The 22,277-nt window shown below is 40.7% G+C and overlaps 1 protein-coding gene across 3 annotated transcripts in view; it reads right to left on the bottom strand.

Annotated features, from left to right (window-relative positions):
- Positions 1 to 22,277, bottom strand: part of kif7 (kinesin family member 7) — a 48,228-nt gene that overhangs the window by 10,349 nt on the left and 15,602 nt on the right. For 2 of the 3 annotated variants that reach the window (XM_063066046.1, XM_063066047.1), the window contains exons 6-14: positions 19,652 to 19,888; positions 17,188 to 17,384; positions 14,305 to 14,432; positions 12,556 to 12,750; positions 11,383 to 11,585; positions 10,307 to 10,504; positions 8,161 to 8,286; positions 6,380 to 6,556; positions 3,351 to 3,566 (exon numbers count right to left, since the gene is read on the bottom strand). In XM_063066046.1, coding sequence (XP_062922116.1) covers positions 3,351 to 3,566; positions 6,380 to 6,556; positions 8,161 to 8,286; positions 10,307 to 10,504; positions 11,383 to 11,585; positions 12,556 to 12,750; positions 14,305 to 14,432; positions 17,188 to 17,384; positions 19,652 to 19,888 — 1,677 coding nt within the window. The remainder of the gene's footprint in view (positions 1 to 3,350; positions 3,567 to 6,379; positions 6,557 to 8,160; positions 8,287 to 10,306; positions 10,505 to 11,382; positions 11,586 to 12,555; positions 12,751 to 14,304; positions 14,433 to 17,187; positions 17,385 to 19,651; positions 19,889 to 22,277) is intronic. The other variant, XM_063066048.1, reaches the window with a different exon arrangement.

Below are 22,277 nucleotides of genomic sequence, written 5' to 3'. Positions count from 1 at the left end.
CTCCTGTGAAAAACCGATTAACTCTCAGCTAGAATTTTACATTCATTTATGAACATCACACTTTAGTAAGAATGCAAAATATTTCATATTTTCTAATCTGGATGAGAGAATTCAGTTATGCAAAAATGAAAGCTAGTTGTTTGCTTTGACTTGAAAACCTTTATCATCGTAAGAGGTTCCCCCTCCCACCCCCCACATCATCCAGGCTTCTCGTTACTACCATCAGGCAGAACGTACAGGAGCCTTAGATCCTGCACCACCAGGTTCAGGAACAGATGTTACCCTACAATCATCAGACTCCTAAACCAGAATGGATAACTTCACTCACCTCAAAGCTGAACTGACTCCACAACCTACAGACTCAATAGTTCATCTTCTCGGTATTATTTATTTTCTTTGTCCTTTTTTTTTGCACAATGGATATTTGTCAGTCTTTGTTATATATCGTTTTGAAATTCTATTGTATTTCTTTATTTTCCTATAAATGCTTGCAATAAAATGAATCTCAAGGTAGCATATGGTGACATATACAGTACATACTTTGATAATATATTTACTTTGAGCCTTTTTCAGGAATTTGATTTCAACATCATAAGAGAAAAAAAGATGAAATAAGAAAATTATTTATATACAGGTGATTAGGAATGTCTAACACCTGTCAGCACTTGCTTCAGCCCAAGCCCTCTACCTCTTTATGCTGTCTTTCTCCACTATAATCTTTGTCGAGTTGAACAATCTTGACCAAAATATTGCCTCTTAGTTTCCCTCTGTAGCTGTTGCCTGACCCTGAGTTCCTCCAGCAGCTATTCTTGAACCAGTTTCCAGCATGTTTTGTCTTTTGTGTCTTCACTGCTTACTCTTAATGAAAATAAAGAGTAGCTTTACATAGAACGCTGCAATTCCTAAAAAGCTTTTTTGTTTTGCCCTGAGGGAAACTTGTGAAATTTTAAACAACTTAAGCATTCAAATTCCTTTTCAGAAATTTGAAAGTGTGCATTAGCTCCTCCAAATGGCTCAAGTGGCAAATGCAGCGAATTAACTGACTGAGCTCACCCACTGGGCTGATTCAAAACCTTGATTTCCGTTCTGTCGTGGTCAGGATAGCCAATCTTGAGTGTAAAGATAAGTGCATGTAAATAGCAAGTTTTTAAAAAAAAATTATGCTATTATTTTGATATTTATCAATTAAATTAATTTTTTAAAAATAAAATTTAAAACTATTTAAATTCTTTTGAACAGTTTGTTAAATGTTCTGGTCATTGGAGACGTTCAAAAGTTACTCAAAGGCCTTTGACAGCAGGATCCAAGGCCTGAGGCATGGAGGGCATCTGGCCCCATGGAGTCACAAATATGTGACCATGGGAATAGCAGTTCAGCAGATGGAGCATGATCCAGCCCATTATGAGTGAGCCATTAAGTGAGGCATCAGATAGGAAGAGTCTGTTGTGGAATCCTAAAATCTTCACAATAGGAAAACAGCAGGATCAAAACCTGTTACTAGTAACATGAGGTCGGAGACAAGTTAAATGGTATCTGAATCCATAGGCTCCGCTGTAAAGCACCTCTGCTCCATCCACAAAACACAGAACTTCCTGGTGGCCAAACATTTTAATTCTAATTACATTCCGACATGTTGGTCCAACATGTGCAACAATGAAACCACCCGCAGGGTGGAGGAGCAACACCTTATATTCCATCTGAGTAGCCTCCAATCTGATGGCATGAATATCGATTCCTCCTTCTCGGAAAAAAAAATTCTCTCCCCCTCCCCTCTTCTGTTCCCCACTCTGGCCCCTTACCTCCTCTCACCTCCCTCGGGGTCCCCTTCTCCTTCGCTTTCCATTATGGTCCACTCACTTCTCCTAAAGGATTCCTTCCTCTCCAGCCCTTTACCTATCCTAACCACCTGGATTCACCTATCACCTTCTACCTATCCTCCTTCCCAAACCTTTTTATTCTGGACTCTTCTCCCTTCCTTTCTAGTCCTGAAGAAAGGTCTTGGCCCGAAACATCAACTGTTTATTCCCTTCCATAGATGCTGTCTGACCTGCTGAGTTCCTCCAGCATTTTGTGTGTGTTCTACTGTAAAGTGAGAGCCAATTTGACCTTTGATGAGAGCCATCACTTTGCATATGAATTCTCTCCAGATGAAGTTACCTTATTCAGCCATTAGTCCCTCAAAGACTGAATTTTTCAGTCACAGGAGGACCTTCTATTCAAACTTAAAACCATAATCCAGATGTTGGCTTACCAGCGGATAACATTCAAAATGTTATCAACTAAGGCTGGCGTGGGCTGTATTATCGTGAGCATGTCATATCATGCTCACAATATTAAAAAAATATAAATTATAAACAGTGTGACTGAATATGCAACCAAATAAGAAGAACCTGTGTCAGATTCAGTGCCTGAAAACATAATCCAAGGTGCTGTTACTCAGCTTCACTATGATCATCAATGATTATGCAGTGTGTATACAAGAGATTGTACTTCACTGAACTCATAAACACCAGGTGCTGTGTGCACTCAACTGAAGTAAGAGGCTCCAGGTAATGAATATTTGGTTAGCACAGTGTAGCCATTAACCTATTAGTAGTTATAGTCATAGAGCACCACTGCTCAGAAACAGGCCATTCGTCCATCTACGCCATGCTGGCCTGTTCTATCTAATCCACCCACCTGTACCATAGCCCTCCATACCCACCCTCATCCATGTACCCATCCACACTTCACTTTAATGTAACAATTGAGTCCGCATCTATCACTTCCACTGGCAGCTTGTTCCACACTCGCACTATCCTCTCAGTGAAGAGCTCCCCCTCAGATTCCACTTCAATATCTCACCTTTCATACTAAACCTATGACCTCCGTTTCTAGTCTCACCCAACCAGAGGGGAAAAGGTCTGCATGCACTTACCCTCGTAATTTTGAATATCTCTACAAGATCTCCCCTCAGTCTCCTGTGCTCTGGTGAGTAAAGTCCTAACCTATTCAACCTTTCCCTGTAGCTCAGGTCGTCATGTCCTGGCAATATATGTGTAAATTTTCTCTGTACTCTTTCAATCTTACAGATCTTTCCTGTAGGTAGATACCAGAACTGCACATAATATTCTAAATTTGCCCACAACGTCTTTTACAGCTTCAACATAACATCTCAAATCCTGTACTCAACGCCCGATTTATGAAGCCTTATGTGCCAAAAGCTCGTTTTATAATACGATCTACCTGTGGTGCCACTTTCAAGGAATTATGGATCTATATTCCCAGTTCCTTTTGTTCTACTGCACAGTGCCCTATCATTCACTGTGTAAGTCACAGTAATTCTGTCATAAGGTACAGTATAGACACACCTCTGCAGATAGTAGATTCCCCATCCGCAACTTCTCATCCAGTTCCGTCCGCTGTTTCATCATCTGATCCTTCTCATGTCGCAGGTTGGAAATCTCCTTGCGGATCTCCTGCTGGTCGTTGGCACTGCCATTACGCAACTGCCCATTCTTCTCAGACAGCTCCTTTTCCAGAGATTCAATGCGGCTTGACACTCTCACTATGTCATTGGTCAGAGCCTAAAGGAGAGGAAGAAACAAATTGGCCAAGGTAAAATGAGATAAAACAAGATCACAATATCCTGGTTTTACTTATACGTCAACAGTAGCACCAACTCATACTGTAGGTATCTCTATTGAATAAACTTAACATAAGTTGGTTGGAAGATATAGCCTTCTATATCAGCCAGTGATCTCACTCTTTGAATTCAGATTATTTATTTCCATTAGGCCCAGTAGGATCAACGCTCATGATACTTATTACTCAGGCTATTGGGAAGATAGATGTTTATTATTTAGCTCCTTGAGCTTGCTTTAATGCCAATTTCCTGTTGCCTCTGAGGCAAAAAGATGTTCCTTAGGTTTTAGGATGCATTCCTCCTTACAAATAGTTTTTTATCAAGCTACTAGTTCTCCACCATCAGGAGAATTTCAATCAGATCACCTCCAGTCCAAATTCAACTCTCTATTATGTAATTGTTCTTCAAAATATCACCCTGGAGATGGAGTTTTATTCAAGAAAGTCAATACAAACTCCTCTAAGGTCAACACTAAATTTTAAGTAGTGTCCAAAACTAAACATATTATTTCAACATAGTTAACTAGATTCTCAAATAACTACAGAATAACATATAACTCCTTGATTATTTGTCTTACAGAAATAAATTTCATCAGGTTTTATCATGAGATTTTTAAAAAAATCTGCCGATGACATTTCAGAATATCTGAAATATTCGCAGAAGAGCTGTCTGCACCTGATCCAACATTCAGTAAGATGATGGATAAAACCACCTTTCCAGCCAATCCTTAAATCCCTTTATTCATTTTCCAAGATTATTCAGCCCTACCGGTTCGATAACAGAAGTAGGATGGTAGGAGGTATTCAGCAAGATGATTTCTTGTCCATGTCTTAAACAAAGGAGATTCTGCCAATGCTGGAAATCTTGAGGAACACAATCCTGAAGGAACTCAGCAAGTCAGGCCACATCTATAGAGGGGAATAAACAGTTGCCAATGCGGGCTGAGACCTTTCATCGGGATTGGAAGGGGGCAGAAGCCAGAAGAAGAAGAAGGGAGAGGGGGAGGAGTACAGGCTGGTTGGTGATAGGTGAGACCAGGTAAGGCAGAAGTTGTGTGGGTTGGTGAGGGGAGAATGAAGTGGGAGGTGATAGGTGGAAGAGGTAAGGAGCTGAAGAAGCAGAAATTTGTTTGGAGTGGACAGTGGATCATGGAAGAGAGGAACTAGAGGCAAGTGCTGGGAAGATGAGAAGGGTTGAGAGGGTAACCAGAATTGCAGATGGATGGGGGGGGGGGGGGGTAAGGGAAGTAATAACCGGAAGTTAGAGAAATCAATATTCATGCCATCAGGTGGGAGGCTACCCAGATAGAATACAAGGTGTTGCTCCTCCAAACTAGTTTGACCTCATGGCAGTAGAGGAAGTGATGGAAAGACATGTCAGAATGGGAATGGGAAAATCGAATTGGAATGGTAGTCATGGGGAGATTATCCATCTCTGACCTGATGTTTTCAAACTGAAGTCATTGTTGAGAATTGATAAAGCAATCGTGCTTCCTGTTGCATATCTCTATGCTGCCGCTGCTGATCGATCTGTCCTGTTGGCGGGATGAGATGGCGGCAGAGCTTGTGAGGGGGATGGATAGCACATTGTCTGGAAAGTATGATTTTGCCAGCATGACTATGTCAAACTGCTCGACTAGTCTGTAGGTCATCTCTCCCAATTTTGATACCAGTCTCCAATGCAAGGAGCATGTTGCAAGGTCAATTGGACTGGAATATTTTTACCATGTCTTAATTTGATGCTATAATAGTGTTAGGTGGTTCATCCAGTTTTAGTCCTTCCCTGTTTGACCAAGGTGCTGCTGGTAGAACTGGCTAGCTTGCCTATCTCAGAGGACATTGGAGAGTCGCACGCATAGGACAGATCTAGTCACTGATAAGAATCCTGAAGGATATTAGTGAAACAGAAGTAATTTTGTGACAACCAGTTGTTTTCATGCTCGTCACTACAAAGATTATCTTGTCGTTAGTTTACAAAGATTAAAGATTAGCTTTATTTGCCACATTTACATTGAAACATATGCTGACATGTGTCATTTTGTATCAACGACCAACACAGTCTGAGGACGTGCGGGGCCAGCCCATAAGTGTGCCATGCTTCCAGCGCTAACATAGCCTGCCCACAACTTACTAACCCTACCCCGTACATTTTGGAATGTGGGAGGAAATTGGAGCAGCTGGAAGAAAGCCACCCAATGACAGGAGGAACGTCTAAGCCCCCTATAGACAGCGGTGGGAATCAAACCCTGATTGGTGATCGTTGGTGCTGTAAAGCCATTGTGCTAACTGTTATGCTACTGTGCCACCCATGTTCCATATTTAAAATTATCGATCATTAGCTAAATTTAAATTCTACAGTTACCAAGTCGAGACTTTCAATCTAATTGCCGTCTGGAACTACTAATGCAGGCCTTTAGACGACTATAGTAGAAACAGAAATGCTGGAAACACTTGTGTACAACTGATGAAAAGTCCCAGAGTAAAACATTAACTGTTCTGCTTGCCACAGATGCTATCTGACCTGCTGAGTGTTTTCATAGTTTGCTGATCTCTACCATCAGCACAGCTTCGTACACTATTGGTCTGGTAACAACTACTGCATCACAGCTGTACCTATTACTGATGATACTAATAATCTCGAAGGATGGGAATAACAAATATCTTGCTACCCCTAAGCTTACAACAAGAACTCAACTCCATTCTTTCATCCATTGGAATCCTGGCCTCCTGTCTACAAAAGCCAGGCAAGTCTCACCTGACTGGATCGCAACCGCTTGCTCTCCAGACCGCTCTTCTCCTGGAGCAAGGCTTCTTTCTTTTCTACAATGGTCTCTCGTTTGTTCAGCTCCTCCTCCAGGTCATCAAGAGCCTTTCGCTGTTCTAGAACCTTCTCAATTTCCAGGTCCAACCACTTTTTCTGCTCTTCAATTTTCTACAAAATAGTTAGTGGATAATCATGACAGAATGACTGTAGAAGCAAGCCCTTCTCTTATACAAGTTGTCAGAAAACCTTCAGACATTTTGCCACCCTGGCATAATTAGCAAACTGACATGACTCTGATAGAAAGAGCTTCTGTGGTAGGAATGTTTATCACAAACACAAACATAGCTCCATTCACCCTGTTCCAAATGAATGTTTATAGGATTCAAGGCAGGAATACAGAAAACCTTCATCTTGGAGTCTCTGGACTCTGGATTGAGTTTTGCTGGGTGGAGTATGAAAATTTATCAACCTTGCCTACAATGGTAACATGATGGGAGAATGGGGTTGAGGGGGAAAATAAATTATCCACGATCAAATTGCGGAGCAGTTTTGATAGGCCAAATGGCCTAATTCTACCTATGTCTTATGGTCTAAGGCCCACATGGTGTTCCAGGCCATGATCTCCATCTCTCTGGGTGATGTGTTTGCACAAAGGATAGAAAAAACATGCCAGTGATGTGCCAGGTACACGGCGACAAAAGTGATTCCCAACAACATAGTACAGCCCCAAACTTCAATGTTTCCATCCAGGGGGTCAGTGTGGACATGGTGGAGGATTACAAATTCCTGGGGATATGAACTGACAATAAACTGGACTGGTCAAAGAACACTGAGGCTGTCTACAAGAAGGGTCAGAGCAGTCTCTATTTTCTGAGGAGACTGAGGTCCTTTAACATCTGCCGGACGACGCTGAGGATGTTCTACAAGTCTGTGGTGGCCAGTGCTATCATGTTTGCTGTTGTGTGCTGGGGCAGCAGGCTGAGGGTAGCAGACACCAACAGAATCAACAAACTCATTCGTAAGGCCAGTGATGTTGTGGGGATGGAACTGGACTCTCTCACGGTGGTGTCTGAAAAGAGGATGTTGTCCAAGTTGCATGCCATCTTGGTCAATGTCTCCCATCCACTACATAATGCACTGGGTGGGCACAGGAGTACATTCAGCCAGAGACTCATTCCACCGAGATGCAGCACAGAGCATCATAGGAAGTCATTCCTACCCGTGGCCATCAAACTTTACAACTCCTCCCTTGGAGGGTCAGACACCCTGAGCCAATAGGCTGGTCCTGGATTTATTTCATAATTTACTGGCATAATTTACATACTACTATTTAACTATTTATGGTTCTATTACTATTTATTATTTATGGCGCAGCTGTAACGAAAACCAATTTCCCCCGGGATCAATAAAGTATGACTATGACTATATCTATCAAATGCTATAATATCTATACACCAACGTTGTCAAATGCTTTAAGATTTACATTACAACTCACAACAGATATTGCTAAGTTTTACCAGTCTTTTTTTAAATAAACGGGCTTTCTTTCAATTGGCTCTGTGATAATTTGCTGAGCCAAATACTGAGAATAATGACTCCTCATTAAAAGCTGACAAGGGAAGTACAACTGCAAATACTTTAATGATCCATACTTAAGTAAGGATTCTCATTTCTAGGACAGGAGGACCACAGAAGGAAAATGAAAAGGAAAGCAAACACCAAACCAGAAGAAAAATTGCCTTTGTTCAGATCCAAACTTGTTCTTGCTTTACCTGCTGCTCTTCAAGGCTGATGACAGACCCATTGCTGCCACTCCTCCTCTTTCTTTGGAAGGCTGCAATCTCTTCAGTTTTAATCTTAAGAATCTTTTGCTGCTGTTCATGTTTTATTTCAAGTTCCTAGACATACAGATGGAGGAAGGATTAGTGCTTCATTATTCTCTAAGCTTGTAATCATGGATACCTTCTCTTCAACTCATTAAACTTAAAATCTCTATTTTCATCTTTGTACTCCCACACAATTCCACCCTAGCCTCTGTCTGCAGCTTTCTTCTGTATTACATCCCCCACTTTCTGGCTTTAAATATCAGCTGTCATTGCTGGTGTTGGATCTTACAGATTCTTTGATTACACACATTCACGTTCTCAGTATTACTTATTCTTTCATTTGCACAATTCACCTTCTTTTGTACATTGGTTTTTGTCAGACTTTGCTCATGTATGGTTTTTTTATAAATTATATTGTATTTCTTCATTTTCCTGTAAACACCTGCAAGAAAATGAATCTCAAGGCAGCATTGGGTAACACATACGTACTTTGATAATAAACTTGCTTTATCTCTGACCTTGACATTGCAACTTCGCATGTCAAATCACCTGGGTCTGACTGCATCTCCTCAGCTAAGATCAAGCCTAATTCAAGAACTGCCAGTATGGTGGGATTTCAGTTTATTTTCTGGCTGTGATATTCCACCCCCCTCCCCCCACTGATATACAACAGTTCTTAACCAGTCAAGGATATTAAGATTCCATTTTGTACCCAACTTGCTCAGATTGCTTATAAAGAGTCAGATTCTCGGGAAAATCCTGACCGAGTTATTAGCTATAAAGGGGAGTTGGACAAATTGTTTTTTTCTGGAGCGTCAGAGGTTGACAGGCAACTTGACAGGTTTATAAAATGATCAGAGACATAAATAGGATGATCATCAGTCTTTTTCCCAGAGTGGAAATATCAAATACCAGAAGGCATAGCTGTAGGTGAGAGGAGGAAAGATTCCCCATAGTGAGTGGCAGGTGTCCAGAATGTACTGCTAGAGGAGAGTGTGGAGCCACATCAACAGGCAGGGACGGAGGGATATACTTCACATACAAGTAGATGGGATTAATTTGGATTTATTGAATGGTCAAACACACATCATGGGCTGAAGGGTCTGTTCTGTGCTGTATTGTTTTAGGATGTTAAGGTCAAATTGGAAGGAGGGACCTGGATGAATAGGGTCTGGAAATTCACATTAAGCAGATCCCTATCCGACTCCTTATTTGTGTTTGCAGTAACCACTGAGGTGAAAGTGCTGTAGAGCATCCCTATACAATTCCCTAGTGGGAGAGTTCTTTATGCAAAGGTGACAGTAAATTTATTTTCAATCTTCGTATATGTCACCAAATACTACCGAGGTTCATTTTCTTGCAGCCTTCACAGTAGAACAAAGAAATACAACTGACTCACTGAAAAAAAAATACACAAAGAGTAGCAAATAACTAATGTGCAAAAGAAGACAAGCTATGGAAATAAATAAATAATACCTAGAACATGTTTTGTGGAGTCCTCGAAAGTGATTCCATAGGTTGTGGAATCAGTTCAGTGTTGAGGTGAGTGAAGTTGTCCAGACTGATTCAGGAGCCTGATAGTTGAAGGGTAATAATTGTTACTGAACTATACAGGTTAATAACATATAGGTTATGCAGACTCTACTGGCAGGGAAACTGCTCTATCCCTGGGATACAGCAATGTAAGCTTTCAAACCCATTGATGGAGCAGTTTTTCAGCCAAGCTAGATACTGGGTAAAGAGTTCCTAATCCATTTGAACTACTTCTTTCAATCATGTGGCCAAGTGGTTAAGGCGTTCGTCTAGTGATCTGAAGGTCGCCAGTTCGAGCCTTAGCTGAGGCAGCGTGTTGTGTCCTTGAGCAAGGCACTTAACCACACATTGCTCTATGTCTGTGTGAGGAGTGGCGTGCCACACAGTCTTTCGTTCCGCACCTTGTAAGGCATGAAAATGCCCGGCGCTGGCCTCTTAGGCCTGAGTCGATGATCCCTCCCCTCTCCTTCAATCACTGTCACCTTCTGGTAACCTGCCCATTTCATCTTTTAGGTTGTAAGGATACAGTGAAGGCAGCCCAACATGCACCATGCAGTACCTTCACTCGATGTTTTCCTTTGTGCATCTCTGTTTCAAATCGCCTTTTCTGATCCATTTCCACTTTCAGTTTTTTCTGCAGTAGCGCCTGCTGCTGCTTCATCAGCTGCACATTCCTCTCCATCTCCTGGATCCGCCGCTCGCTCTGCGATGACAGTGATACAAGTCGTTCTGTATCCCGTTTCTTCTGACTTAGGGCCTGTCAATAAGATTGACAGCAGCTGACAGCCTTGTATTTGAAATAACATCATTCAGAGCATACCCCTTGCAGTAAGAAGTAGAACTTAATGAAAGGCAGGAAAGCGACAGAAAAAATATTGTGTGCAGATCCTAAATGATGAACAGAAATATTCTTTCACCCTCCATTCTAGATCCACAGGATCATGAACACACACACACTCCAATCCAAGGATAGGCCTGCTCTGGCCTCCAGTTTCCAGTGGATATGTAGATTTGCAGTCATTGGGCTTTCGACTTTCCCAGTGGACCTGTAGCTTCAGGACTCCGGCCATCAGGCCTTAAGTTGCGGACTTCTGATTGATTCACTGGCCACTTGTCATATGTGAATGAGTAATTAGAACATAGAACAGACAGCACAGGAAGAAGCCCTTTGGTTTACGCTGTCTATAATGATCAAGATGCCAAATTAAACTAATTCTCTTCTATCCCTACTGAACCTGTGTGGCCTGCATACAGTAATCCAATTCTTTTTCCTAGAATTCCATTTATTACACACTGATGACATGAGATGACAGGCAGAATTCCTTGAACTTTCTATGCTTCCCAGGCACTAACTATAAGATTTACAGCTAGCTTACTACTGTACTGTAAACAGAATCAGCACACTGATGTTCTAAAACAAATTCTCGATAACTATACTGAAATAAATACCAGATTATCAAAATTAAATGCTGAGATCTTGCATGTTTCTATCCACTTTAGTTTTAAGTATGGCGCCTGTGACACAGCATATTTTTTCATTTCAATCCAGCAGAATTGACGATTGTTCTTGATCATGAAACCTCCAGACAACCCATTCAAAGGCAGTCACGTCACCAAACACATCACCTCACGCACCTGCACTTTGCTCTGAGCTGCAGCGACTTTTTTATGGTACTCCTGGAGTTTGGTCTTTTCCACTGGGTCCCTGGGTTCTTTCTCCTCAAGGTCCCGCAGCTGTTTCTGAGCCTCCCTCAGCTCCACTCTTTCTTGCTCAACCTCTTGTTCCAGCTCTCTAATCTTCCGAGAGTACTGCTTGTTCATTGCCTGGGCGTCTTGTCCTGGCCATCCAAGCAAAAACCAGGTTTAACTCACAGGATTATTTATTCAGAAATACAGTGTAGAACAGGCTCTTCTGGCCCACTGTGCTGCACTGCCCAGCAATCCATCTATTTAACACTGGCCTCAACAAAGAACATTTACAATGGCTTTCGTAAATTCAAAGGTTAATTGTACGAGGACAACTAATCTACAAACTAGTCCGTCTTTGGACTGTGGGAGAAAACTAGAGCAGCCAGAGGAAACCTATGCAGTTCATGGGGAAATGTATGAGATTGCTCACTACTTATAAACCCTAACACAATCTTAATGTGCTGATCCTACAGAGAGTTTGCTACAATTATAAGAGGAACTGAAGCTCCACCTAACTTCCATGCTTTTTACATTTAGTGAAGTCATTAAAACCGCAAGTGTAATTCCACCAATAAAACTGATGAGGTTTAAATGTAATAGGTAATTTTTATTTTTGGATGCTAGAAGCTATGTTTTGATGCACATGTGAAAAATAAAGCTAATCTTTATACTATTAAAATGATGACAAAAAGAGTGGGGCAACTGTGCTAAAATGTGCAGCCATAGAGATATATTTTCAATAACTTTTTCACATGATAGAAGTAGACATGGTGATAAGGCAACAACAGGTTTATAATGCTTTGTTAAAAGGAAAAAATCAAACAAAATCATAAAGAAAATAACATAAAAATGTGATAAAAACAATAAAATTAAATCATAGCCCAGATTGGAAACTAATGATTTATTACATATACAAATACAACATTATTTATTACAGCCTATGATCTCTATTATATGCCTTGAAGAATATTGCTGTATTTCTTCTTCTACTGCTATTTCAATTTTAAGGAACATCGACTGAATTACGAAGCTGATGAATTACTTTGTGTGTATTTTACTGACAATGTGGAAAGGTCAATGCAAAAACAGATAAATCTATTTGAAATTGACCCCTTGTACCTGTTTTGACGAGTTCTTTGATCAATTCTTCTTTCATACGGATGTTGATGGCTAGTTCCCTCATTTTGTGCTGTGCTTGAACAAGTCTCCACTCAGAATTCTTCAGTCTGGGATGGTTCACAGGTACACCTTCCCTGAAATCATTTGAAATGGAACGATAGTGGATCCCAAAATGGTCTCCCTTCCAGCGTGGAGCTATTGAACAAAAAAAAATGATAAAGAATAGCTTTATTTGTCACCTGTGCATCAAAACATGCAGCAAATTTACATTTTTTTGTATTTACACAGTTCGTCTTTTGCACATTGTTATTTCTGTCAGCTTTAGTTTGTGTACTTTTTCATTGATTCTATCGTATTTTTTCGTTCTACTGTGAATGCCTGCAAAAAATGAAGCTCAGGGCAGTATATGGTGATATATATGTACTTAGATAATAAATTTGTTTTGAACTTTTGAACTCTGAAAATGCGTCATCTGCATCAAATCAAATCAGTGAGGATTGTGCTTGACAGCCTACAAGTATCACCACACTTCTGGTGGCAAAATCGCATGCCCAACACTCACTAACCCCCAATGTACATTTTTGGAATGGGGAAAGAAACTAGAGTACCCAGAGGAAACCCACACACTCAAAAACTCTACAAACAGTGCCTGGAATTAAACCCCTAAACAAGTAATGTGAACAGGTTTAAGGTCATCAGTTTGGAGCTTTGGAAAATACCAAGCAAGTTTATTAACAATACAATTTTGAGGGTTATCATGCTGTAGCTTTTTCAGAAAAAAACACAAGCAGATAAATTCTACTTTACCCCATATCGGATGACACACTCTGCAGGCTCCCCTCTGTTCTCATGCCATCTGCTGCAAAGTTCAACTGAGCTCACTGCTAAACAGACAACCGAACGAGGGCTGCATATTTTTACCGAAGGAAACATGCAGCCATGAGGGCAGTGACTGGTAATGAGGGTGAAGGCCATTGGCCAAAAGCATAATCAAGTAGGTGGCTTGCTGGGGCAATGAGGTATAAACCCCCCACCCCGGAAATTCACGACAAATGATTGGGAGGTCAGCTAATGAGGCGATAGGGATGGAATGGAGACTGAAGCTTCCATCAGAAGCCTTGTAGAAATTCTAACACGTGCAAAGGTAACGCACTTAAGAAAGTGCGTGGCTGCATTCCTGAATGCCACAAAATGACTCAGAAGTGAACATTATTACACCAATACAGGAAGATTAATTAAATAACTCTTGGGGAAAAAAATAAAACTGCAGAGTCTTTACTAGTCCTCCACTCTCCACAGATAATGCTGGACCTTTGCTGTATCTGTTAGGCATTGATTTTATTTCAGATTCACAAGCTCTTACAACACTTTTGCTATCTATATGTGTAACCTGACTGTTGTACTGTGATGGGACTGTCAGAAAACCCATCTCATCTCACCCACAGACAGAGAAATAGTTTGTGAGTTGCAGCAATAAGAAAATGCTTTCAATCCCACAGTCTACCAACCATCCAAGTATATCATTGTGCTGATTTCAAGCAGTTTTCTACAGACAAATCTATCATGGCATAAATGTTTTGATATACAAACTGGCTTTTCATAACAATGGCAATGGGATAAAGCCCCAGCTTCATAAAAACAGAGAAGCTATTTGGAAATAACACAAGTATCGAGGCCAGCTCCATGAAACAAACATACTGTTTGCTGCACTGACTGTTGGTTAGTAACCAGACCACAAGAGGTACATACACTTCATTATTTCACACTGAGAACTGCTCAGGTCACTATGCCCATGGTGTATGAAGCTGTTTCTACCTTTCACCATGCTGTTCATCCCAGGAACATCTCGTTTAGTCCAGGTCCGATTGATTTGCCGTCTGTTAGAGACAAACAATTAATTTCAGAATATCAGAACAATACAAAACCTTTACAAGCATTTTTATTGCCCTGCACAATATTACACAGAGCAACACAAAGATATGCATTTCCAGGTTCCCTGATAGGTTATTGATTTCTTTGGCATTAATTTTTAACCTGAATGAATTTATGTTGTAATAATAAAAGTCCAATTCTATGAGTCTTTCTGTTTTAGTGTAAATCTTCTGCCCTGTGTATTACATCATTATTTCTCCAGATCTTCCCTCCTCTTCTGAAGTCAATGCCCCTTATTGTAGTCCAGGTCTCTTAGATGCTTGTTCCCCTCAGGTATGTTGTGCTTCAGGATATCATTCATGGTAAATAAGGAAGAGACTGGGGAATTTTTAAACTCTATTTCACAATGTGACAACACATATCATGGGAATGTGTGAGGGACTTGCATGTCTGGAGAAAATGGAGTACAACGATGGGCTTTAATCTGCTTAGATTACAAATCTAATTCAAAAAAAATCCAAGCAAAGACAATCAGATTGTTTCAGATGATAAATCATTCAGTAGATAGATAGATAACTAGATACTTCATTGATCCTAGAGGAAATTAGTGTTACAATAGCATTACAAGTGCACGGATACACAAATATTAGAAGAGAAGAAAGAAAGAAAGAAAGAATAAAAAGTAAGTTATCTCAAACAGTCTAACAGAAGGGGGACATCACTTCCCCGGCTATAGGTTGATTCATTATAGAGCCTAATGGGTGAGGGTAAGAAATTACCTCATATAGATAGATATCTTATTGATCCCAAAGAAAATAACTGTGTCACAGTAGCAATACAAGTGCACAGATATAAATATTAGAAGAGAAGTAGAAAGAATAAAAAAATAAGTTAGCAAGGTCTGCAAGAGGGGGTCATCACTTCCCCGGCTATAGGTTGACTCATTATAGTGCTAATGGTCTAGGGTAAGAATGACCTCATATAGCACTCCTTGAAGCAGAGCAGTTGTCTTAGTCAATTACTAGAAGTGCTCCTCTGTTCAGCCAAGGTGGCATGTAGAAGGTGAGAAACATTGTCCAGAATTGCCAGGGTTTTTCATAGGGTCCTCTGTTCTACCACAGTCTCCAGTGTGTCTAATTTGACTCCTCTAACAGAGCTGGCCTTTCTAATCAGTTTATTGAGCCTGCTGGCATCACCACAGTGCATGGATAAGCCTTCATTTTCTCCTGCAGGGTCAAATTTCGGTTTATTGTCTTATGTATGCACAGGTACTATGAAAAACTTACTTGCAGCAGCATCACAGGCACACAGCCTCAAATACATTCATATGAAAAACATAAATAATATAAAACTATAAAAGAAAGAACACAAAAAATTGCTCATTGTAGTGCAAAGTGGTCATAGTATTGCTATAATAAGGTAGTGATTTGTGTTGCAAACAAGAGAAAATCTGCACATGCTGGAGATTTTCAAAGTAACACACATACAATACTGGAGGAACTTAGCAGGCCAGGCAGCACTGCTGGAAAAGAGTGAACAGTCGCCATTTCAAGCCGGGACCCTTCATCAGGATTAGTTGAAGGATCCTGATGAAAGGTCTAGGCCCGAAATGTCGACTCTTTTCCATAGATGCTGCCTGGCCTGCTGTTCTTCCAGCATTTAGTGATTTATGTTCTGCAGTTTGGTTAAAGAAATTAATGGATGAAAGGAAGTAACTGTTCTTGAACTTGGTGGTATGGGACATCAGACTTCTGTACCTTCTGCCCTATGGTAGCTGCAAGAAGGTAGGATGGCCCAGATGGGAGGGGGCTTTGATAACAGAGGCTGCCTTCCTGTGTCAGCGTCTCATACAAATGGTAGGGAAGAGTACGTGCCGATGACGTGGCTTGAATGTGATTGAAACAAAAATAAAAAATGCCAGACATTTTTATGGTAGTTAAGTGAGACATCGAGGGGAGGTTCCTGGTGTGAAATTAAAAGACAAATCTACATTTTTGACTATCAAAAATAATTGTCTTAAAATCATATCTTACGTATAGCATTCAAACATAGGATTGTTAGCACCAACATGGCAACATCTAAAGAAGATGTAATAAATTTCTGAGGAATTGCTTTATTCATTAGTTTTTTCATAACTATCTCCCTTGGATTAGACTGACAATCAACCAGGGACAAACATATCAAAATAACGAGTAGCACCAGGAAGACAACCTGTTTAAGTAAAGTTACTAATAAAGAGGCACAAGAAAAACAGAAATCGAAAAAATACATTTGATTTCCCCTGTTTGAAGACTGAATAAAATTTTATAAAGTATTTCTGTTATAGCAGATGCTTTGGAATTCAAAGGTCTATACAAACCAAGATTGGAACAGTACTTCACAACTGAAGTTCATAATGTATTATTGTGTATTGCTTGTATTATCTCTTATTATATGTTTAATAACTCTTGATTTATTTATTTATCGATATAGCATGAGGACAGGCCCTTCCAGATCAGTGAGCCTGTGCTCCCAATCAACCTTCTAATCTGTACACCTTTGGAATATGGAAGGAAACCCACGTGGTCACAGGGAGAACGTTCAAGCTCTTTACAGACAGTGGGAATTGAACCCGGGTCGCTGGCACTATAATAACCGTGTCACCTCACAGATTGAATGTTGACCACTTCCCATTCCATGTCAACATTCAATGACATAAGTTCTATCATTGACTTTGAGGAGTAAGAATACAGCTGTTCTGTGAATGTCAATATACCTCACCTGCTTTTTCCTTTACTCCTGCTGCTCTCAGTTTCCTCTGATTCCTCATCAGATCGCAACACTGTTGATTCATTGAAGTCTCCCGTGATGTGCCTGTGAAGCACAGAATGCTCACCTGGCAGGCTCCTTTGCAAGCGGTGACTACGATCACAAAATCCGCCATCTGAATACTCCAAGGAAGAAGCATTTACATCAGTCTAAAAGAAGACAGAGAAGAATATGACAAAAATGCAAAATAACAACATGTAAATGATCAAGATTTTGATCTTCCATTGACTGGTGACAGAAGGCAGAACTACAATATGAAATCTTCCCTTACTAGGTACAACTTCCACAAGCAGCAATTGCTCTATTATAATACATAGTAACAGGAACTGCTCATATCAAGTGGGTAAATGTATAGTTTCCAATGTTACTCAGTCACCTGAGTCAGAGTGCTGACGCAGGGAAGCAGCATCTATCATCAAGGACCCCAACCACCATCCAGGTGGTGCTCTCTTCTCCCTGTTGACATCAGTTAGAAGATACAGGAGCATCAGGACCCACTCCACCAGGTTCAGGAAAAGTTATTACCCCTCAACCTAAAAGGCTCTTGAACCAGAGGGGATAACTTCACTCAACCCATCACTGTACTGTTCCTACAACCTATGAATCACTTCCAAGAACTCTTCACCTCATGTTCTCAATATTTATTGCTTATTAATTTATTATTATTATTATTTTCTTTTATTCTTTTTGTATTTGCATGGTTTGTTGTCTTTTGCACATTGGTTGGAGCAGTCTTTAATTGATTCTATTGTGTTCCTTGTATTTATGGTGAATGCCCACAGGAAAATGAATCACAGGGTTGTATATGGTGACAATAAACTAACTTTGAACTTAAAATTATTTATCTCAGCTATGGTGGCAATAGGAAGGAAATCATGACAAGTTCAAAATCACTACTATTAAAAGGCCAAATGTATGCATACAGGAATTAGATACAGGTGTCCCCCGTTTTCTGAAGGTTCGCTTTACAACACCTCGCTGTTACGAAAGACCTACATGAGTTACCTGTTTTCGCTAACAGAAGGTGTTTTCACTGTTACGAAAAAAGGCAGCACGCGCCCAAACAACCAAGCTCCTCCACTGGAACTGCATTCTAGCCGGTATTGCTTAAACACGTGCTTTATCTCGATTAATTTTGTGCATCCGTTAGCAAGATGAGTTCTAAGGTATCAGAAAAGCCTAAAAAAGCTCGTAAGGGTGTTACACTTAGCGTAAAACTAGACATAATTAAGCGTTTCGATCGTGGTGAACGAAGTAAGGACACTGCGTGTTGAACTTGCCTGCGTCCACCATTCGCACTATTTATACGCAGACAGACAGAATTTTGAAAGCTGCCGATGTTACTGTTGGTTCTGCTCGTAGCAAAGTGGTCTCTCTTAGTCAGCATCCAATAATGGATAAAATGGAAAGTCTATTGCTTGAGTGGATTGATGGGTGTACAAAGTGTGGTGTTCTGTTAAGTTTTCTTAAACTTAAGGAGAAATCAGTCAGTCTTCTTAATAAGCTGAAACAGAAAGCACCGGACGATGGTGAGGAAAGTGTTGCGGAAGTGGAATTTAAAGGTAGTCATGGGTGGTTTGATCGGTTTCTGAGGTGAGGGCAGCTTCATAGTTTAAGCAGTGGTCCCCAACCTCCGGGCCGTAGACCGATACATTGCTGCGAAGAATACAGTGCTGCAGCGGTAGTCGGAACGTACCCAGCACATCTTTAAGAGCCAAAACAAACAAGCTAATTAATTAGGTGCCGCCCAGCAAGTAAATGTCAGCCCAGATCAGAGGTGATTGCCGATTGTGTCAGGTGGTTATTCGTATAAGCAAGTGTTTAACTGCGACGAAACTGTAATTTATTGGAGTCTTCCCGATTCCGGTAAGTGAACCTACACTGTACATACATTATTTCAAGAGTGCAGCCTGAAGGTGCACACTCAACAATTCAGAAACAGCTTCTTTTCCTCTGCCATCTGATTTCTGAATGGACATTGAACCCATGAACACTACCTCTACTTTTTTTACACTACTGATTTAATTTCACTTTTTAACTCACACTATACTATTGTCCATGTTATCTTTACATATCCCCAAACTGCTTTAAATAGCTGTCAATGAATGTGGGGAAAAGATGGCTATTGTTTTAGTGACTTTTTACTGTGCACATTACTTGTTTTCACCGGAATATCAGTCCCTTCTCTTCCCTGTCTGGTGCTGCACATATGTAATATCTCATATAGAAGCCAGTTGTTCCAAAAACACACTATTTCTATTAAACTTCAGTTCATGTTATTATTTTACATCTAAACCATCAGGTTTTGTATGCAAACTTTTTAACTCAGAATTGAAAGTGTTAGCAACTGAGCCATAACCACTTAACGGAAGGGTAGCACATTTAACAGTTTTCACAATGGACAAGTCAGGCACACCTTTTTGGAAAGATTTCTTCCGGTTTCTTCGTTGAGAACATAGTTGCAAAGTGTTGCATTGAATCTGCAAAGATGTCCATTGTTTATGGGGGCGGTGTGAGGTCTACAGTTTAGGTCACTAAGGTGAAGACTTTCCAGCAGTTCATCCATGGTCACCACAGTATGGCTCCCCTCTACCTGCTTCAGTCTGCTCTGCAATTCAACAATCTGGTCCTCCTGCTCTAGTAACATTTCATTCTGGAAAAACAAAATTAAATTATGAAGAAACAAGGCATCCATTTCTTTCTAAATATTCTTTGATGTTTTACAGCAAGCAGCAAATTCTCCTGGGGTACAGGATTCAACAAGGAACTTAAATGCTTTGCTTAAAGAGAGATCAGAACATGCAACCCATTGAGTCCTGGACTAGAGAGATGCATTTAGAGTCCAAGATTCCAATCTAAGACAGTCCCATTTATCCGCACTCGATCCATATCCCTCTAAACTTTTCCTATCCGTGTACCTGTCCAAACACCTTTTAAAATGTTTTTAATTTGCCTCCCTCAGCCACTTCCTCTAGCAACTCATTCCACATATAGACCACCCTCAGAGAAAAAAGTTGCCCTTGAGATTCCTATTAAATCTCTTCCCTTTCTTACTAAACCCATGTCCTCTAGTTCTTGAGTTTCCGGCACTGGGGAAAAAAGCTGTGTGCATTCATCTTATCTCTGCCCCTTATGATTTTATATGCCTCTATAAGATCACACCTCATCTCCTAATCGATAAAGTCAACATACCGGTTCATGGCCTCCTCTTGTGGGTGGAGGCCACCCTCTCAGGGTGGAGGTGCAACACCTTATTCTCTGTCTGGATAGCCTCTAACCAGATGGCATGAATAACGATTTCTCCTTCCAGTAAAACAAATCCCTCTATTCCTTCTTCTATTTTCCACTCTGGCCTCTTACCTCTTCTCACCTGCCTATCACCTCCCCCTGGGTCCTTCTCCTATGGTCCACTGTCCTGTCCTATCAGATTTCTTCTTCTCTAGCCCTAGTCCTTTCCTACCCTCCTGATTTCACCTATCATTTCCAGCTATCCTCCTCCCCCGCCACTCATCATTTTATTCTGACGTCTTCCCCCTTCCTTTCCAATCCTGAAGAAGGGTCTCAGCCTGAAATGTCGACGGCTTATTCATTTCCATGGATGCTGTCTGACCTGCTAAATTCCTCCAGCATTTTGTGTGTGCTGCTTTGTATTTCCTGCATCTGCAGAATTTCTCATATTTAAGAGTTCCAATCTGCTCAACCTCTTTCATAACTCAATCCCTCAAGCACCTGTAACATCCGTGTTAACCTCATCTTCTCTTAAATTTAGTTTTAGGGGATGCTAGATATGTACATGAAAAAGAAATAGATGAGTATGTTGAAAGCTTGGGGGTGAAGATTCGGATGAGGCTTAACACCAGCAAAGTAGTTGAACCGAAAGTCATGATGCTGTACCTCAGAACATGATGCAATCCCAGATAGGTAAGCTCCACAGGCTCTGCTTTCAAGTCAAGTCTATTATCATTTAAACACATAAATGTATATAACGTATATAACCATCTAATATATACAGAAATGAGACGATGTTTCTCTGAACCAGGGTGTAAAGTACAGTAGTACACATAATACACAATAACTTAGACGAATCACACATAAGTAACAAACTAAAATGCATTAATATTAAATATCGTAAGGCATGGAACAGATTAACCGGTGATACTTCAAATAAGATGCAGGAGGGAGTTCAGAAGACTGAGGGAAGAAACTGGTTCTCATCCCGACCGCTCTAGTTGTTATGCATCAGAGTCTCCTGCCTGATGGCGGAAAGTCAAAGAGAATGCTCGATGGGTGGGTGGGATCCTTAATAATACTCAGGGCCCTGCATATGCAGCGCTCCTGATAAACGTCCCCGATGGATGGTAGGGAGACCCCTATGATCCTCTCAGCTGTCCTCCATAGTGATGAATTTTAAAATTGCCTTTCAGGATTTCTTTTCTTTATCATGTTTCTAAAAGCAGTAGTTCATATTGGGATATAAATCTCAAAGATCTATCTGGTATCTCATCTATGTGAGAGTTTGACAGAATAATAAAGTTCTTATGTGACATGCGTGCACCACCACAGAAATAATCCTTTTGGCTGTTGAGTCTATACCAAACAACAAATGCCCATTTTACACTAAGCCAGCTGTAATCAATCATTTAATGTTGAGCGGTGAGAGTTCCTCAGCCTTTTGAGTCAATGCTGGGAGCATTGGCAATTTTGCTCAACATGATCTATCACAGGACAGTCTGTGAGATAGTAGATGACTCAATGCCACCTTTGTACAGCTAGAAACTGGCCACACAAATTGCTGAAGAGATAGAATCCAGGACTGAGGCCCTGAATCAGGAGGAATATAGTGACTCCGCTGAAACAGGAATGAAACCAAAAGAAATTCTCTCCATATTTGTAGTTCCACCAAGCCGACATGCTGTTCAACACCTCCACCCATTAACCCAGCCTACCAACCCTTTCCTCCACCACCACTACTTACACAACACCTAGAGTAGTGCCACTTCATGTACCTACAATCGGTCTATATACTGTATATAACAGTTACT

This window comes from Mobula hypostoma, chromosome 13 (assembly GCF_963921235.1).
Source record: "Mobula hypostoma chromosome 13, sMobHyp1.1, whole genome shotgun sequence".
Classification (NCBI taxonomy): Eukaryota; Metazoa; Chordata; class Chondrichthyes; order Myliobatiformes; family Myliobatidae; genus Mobula; species Mobula hypostoma.
Note: the sequence above shows the minus strand (reverse complement) of the source record. Positions and strands in the feature narration are given on the sequence as shown.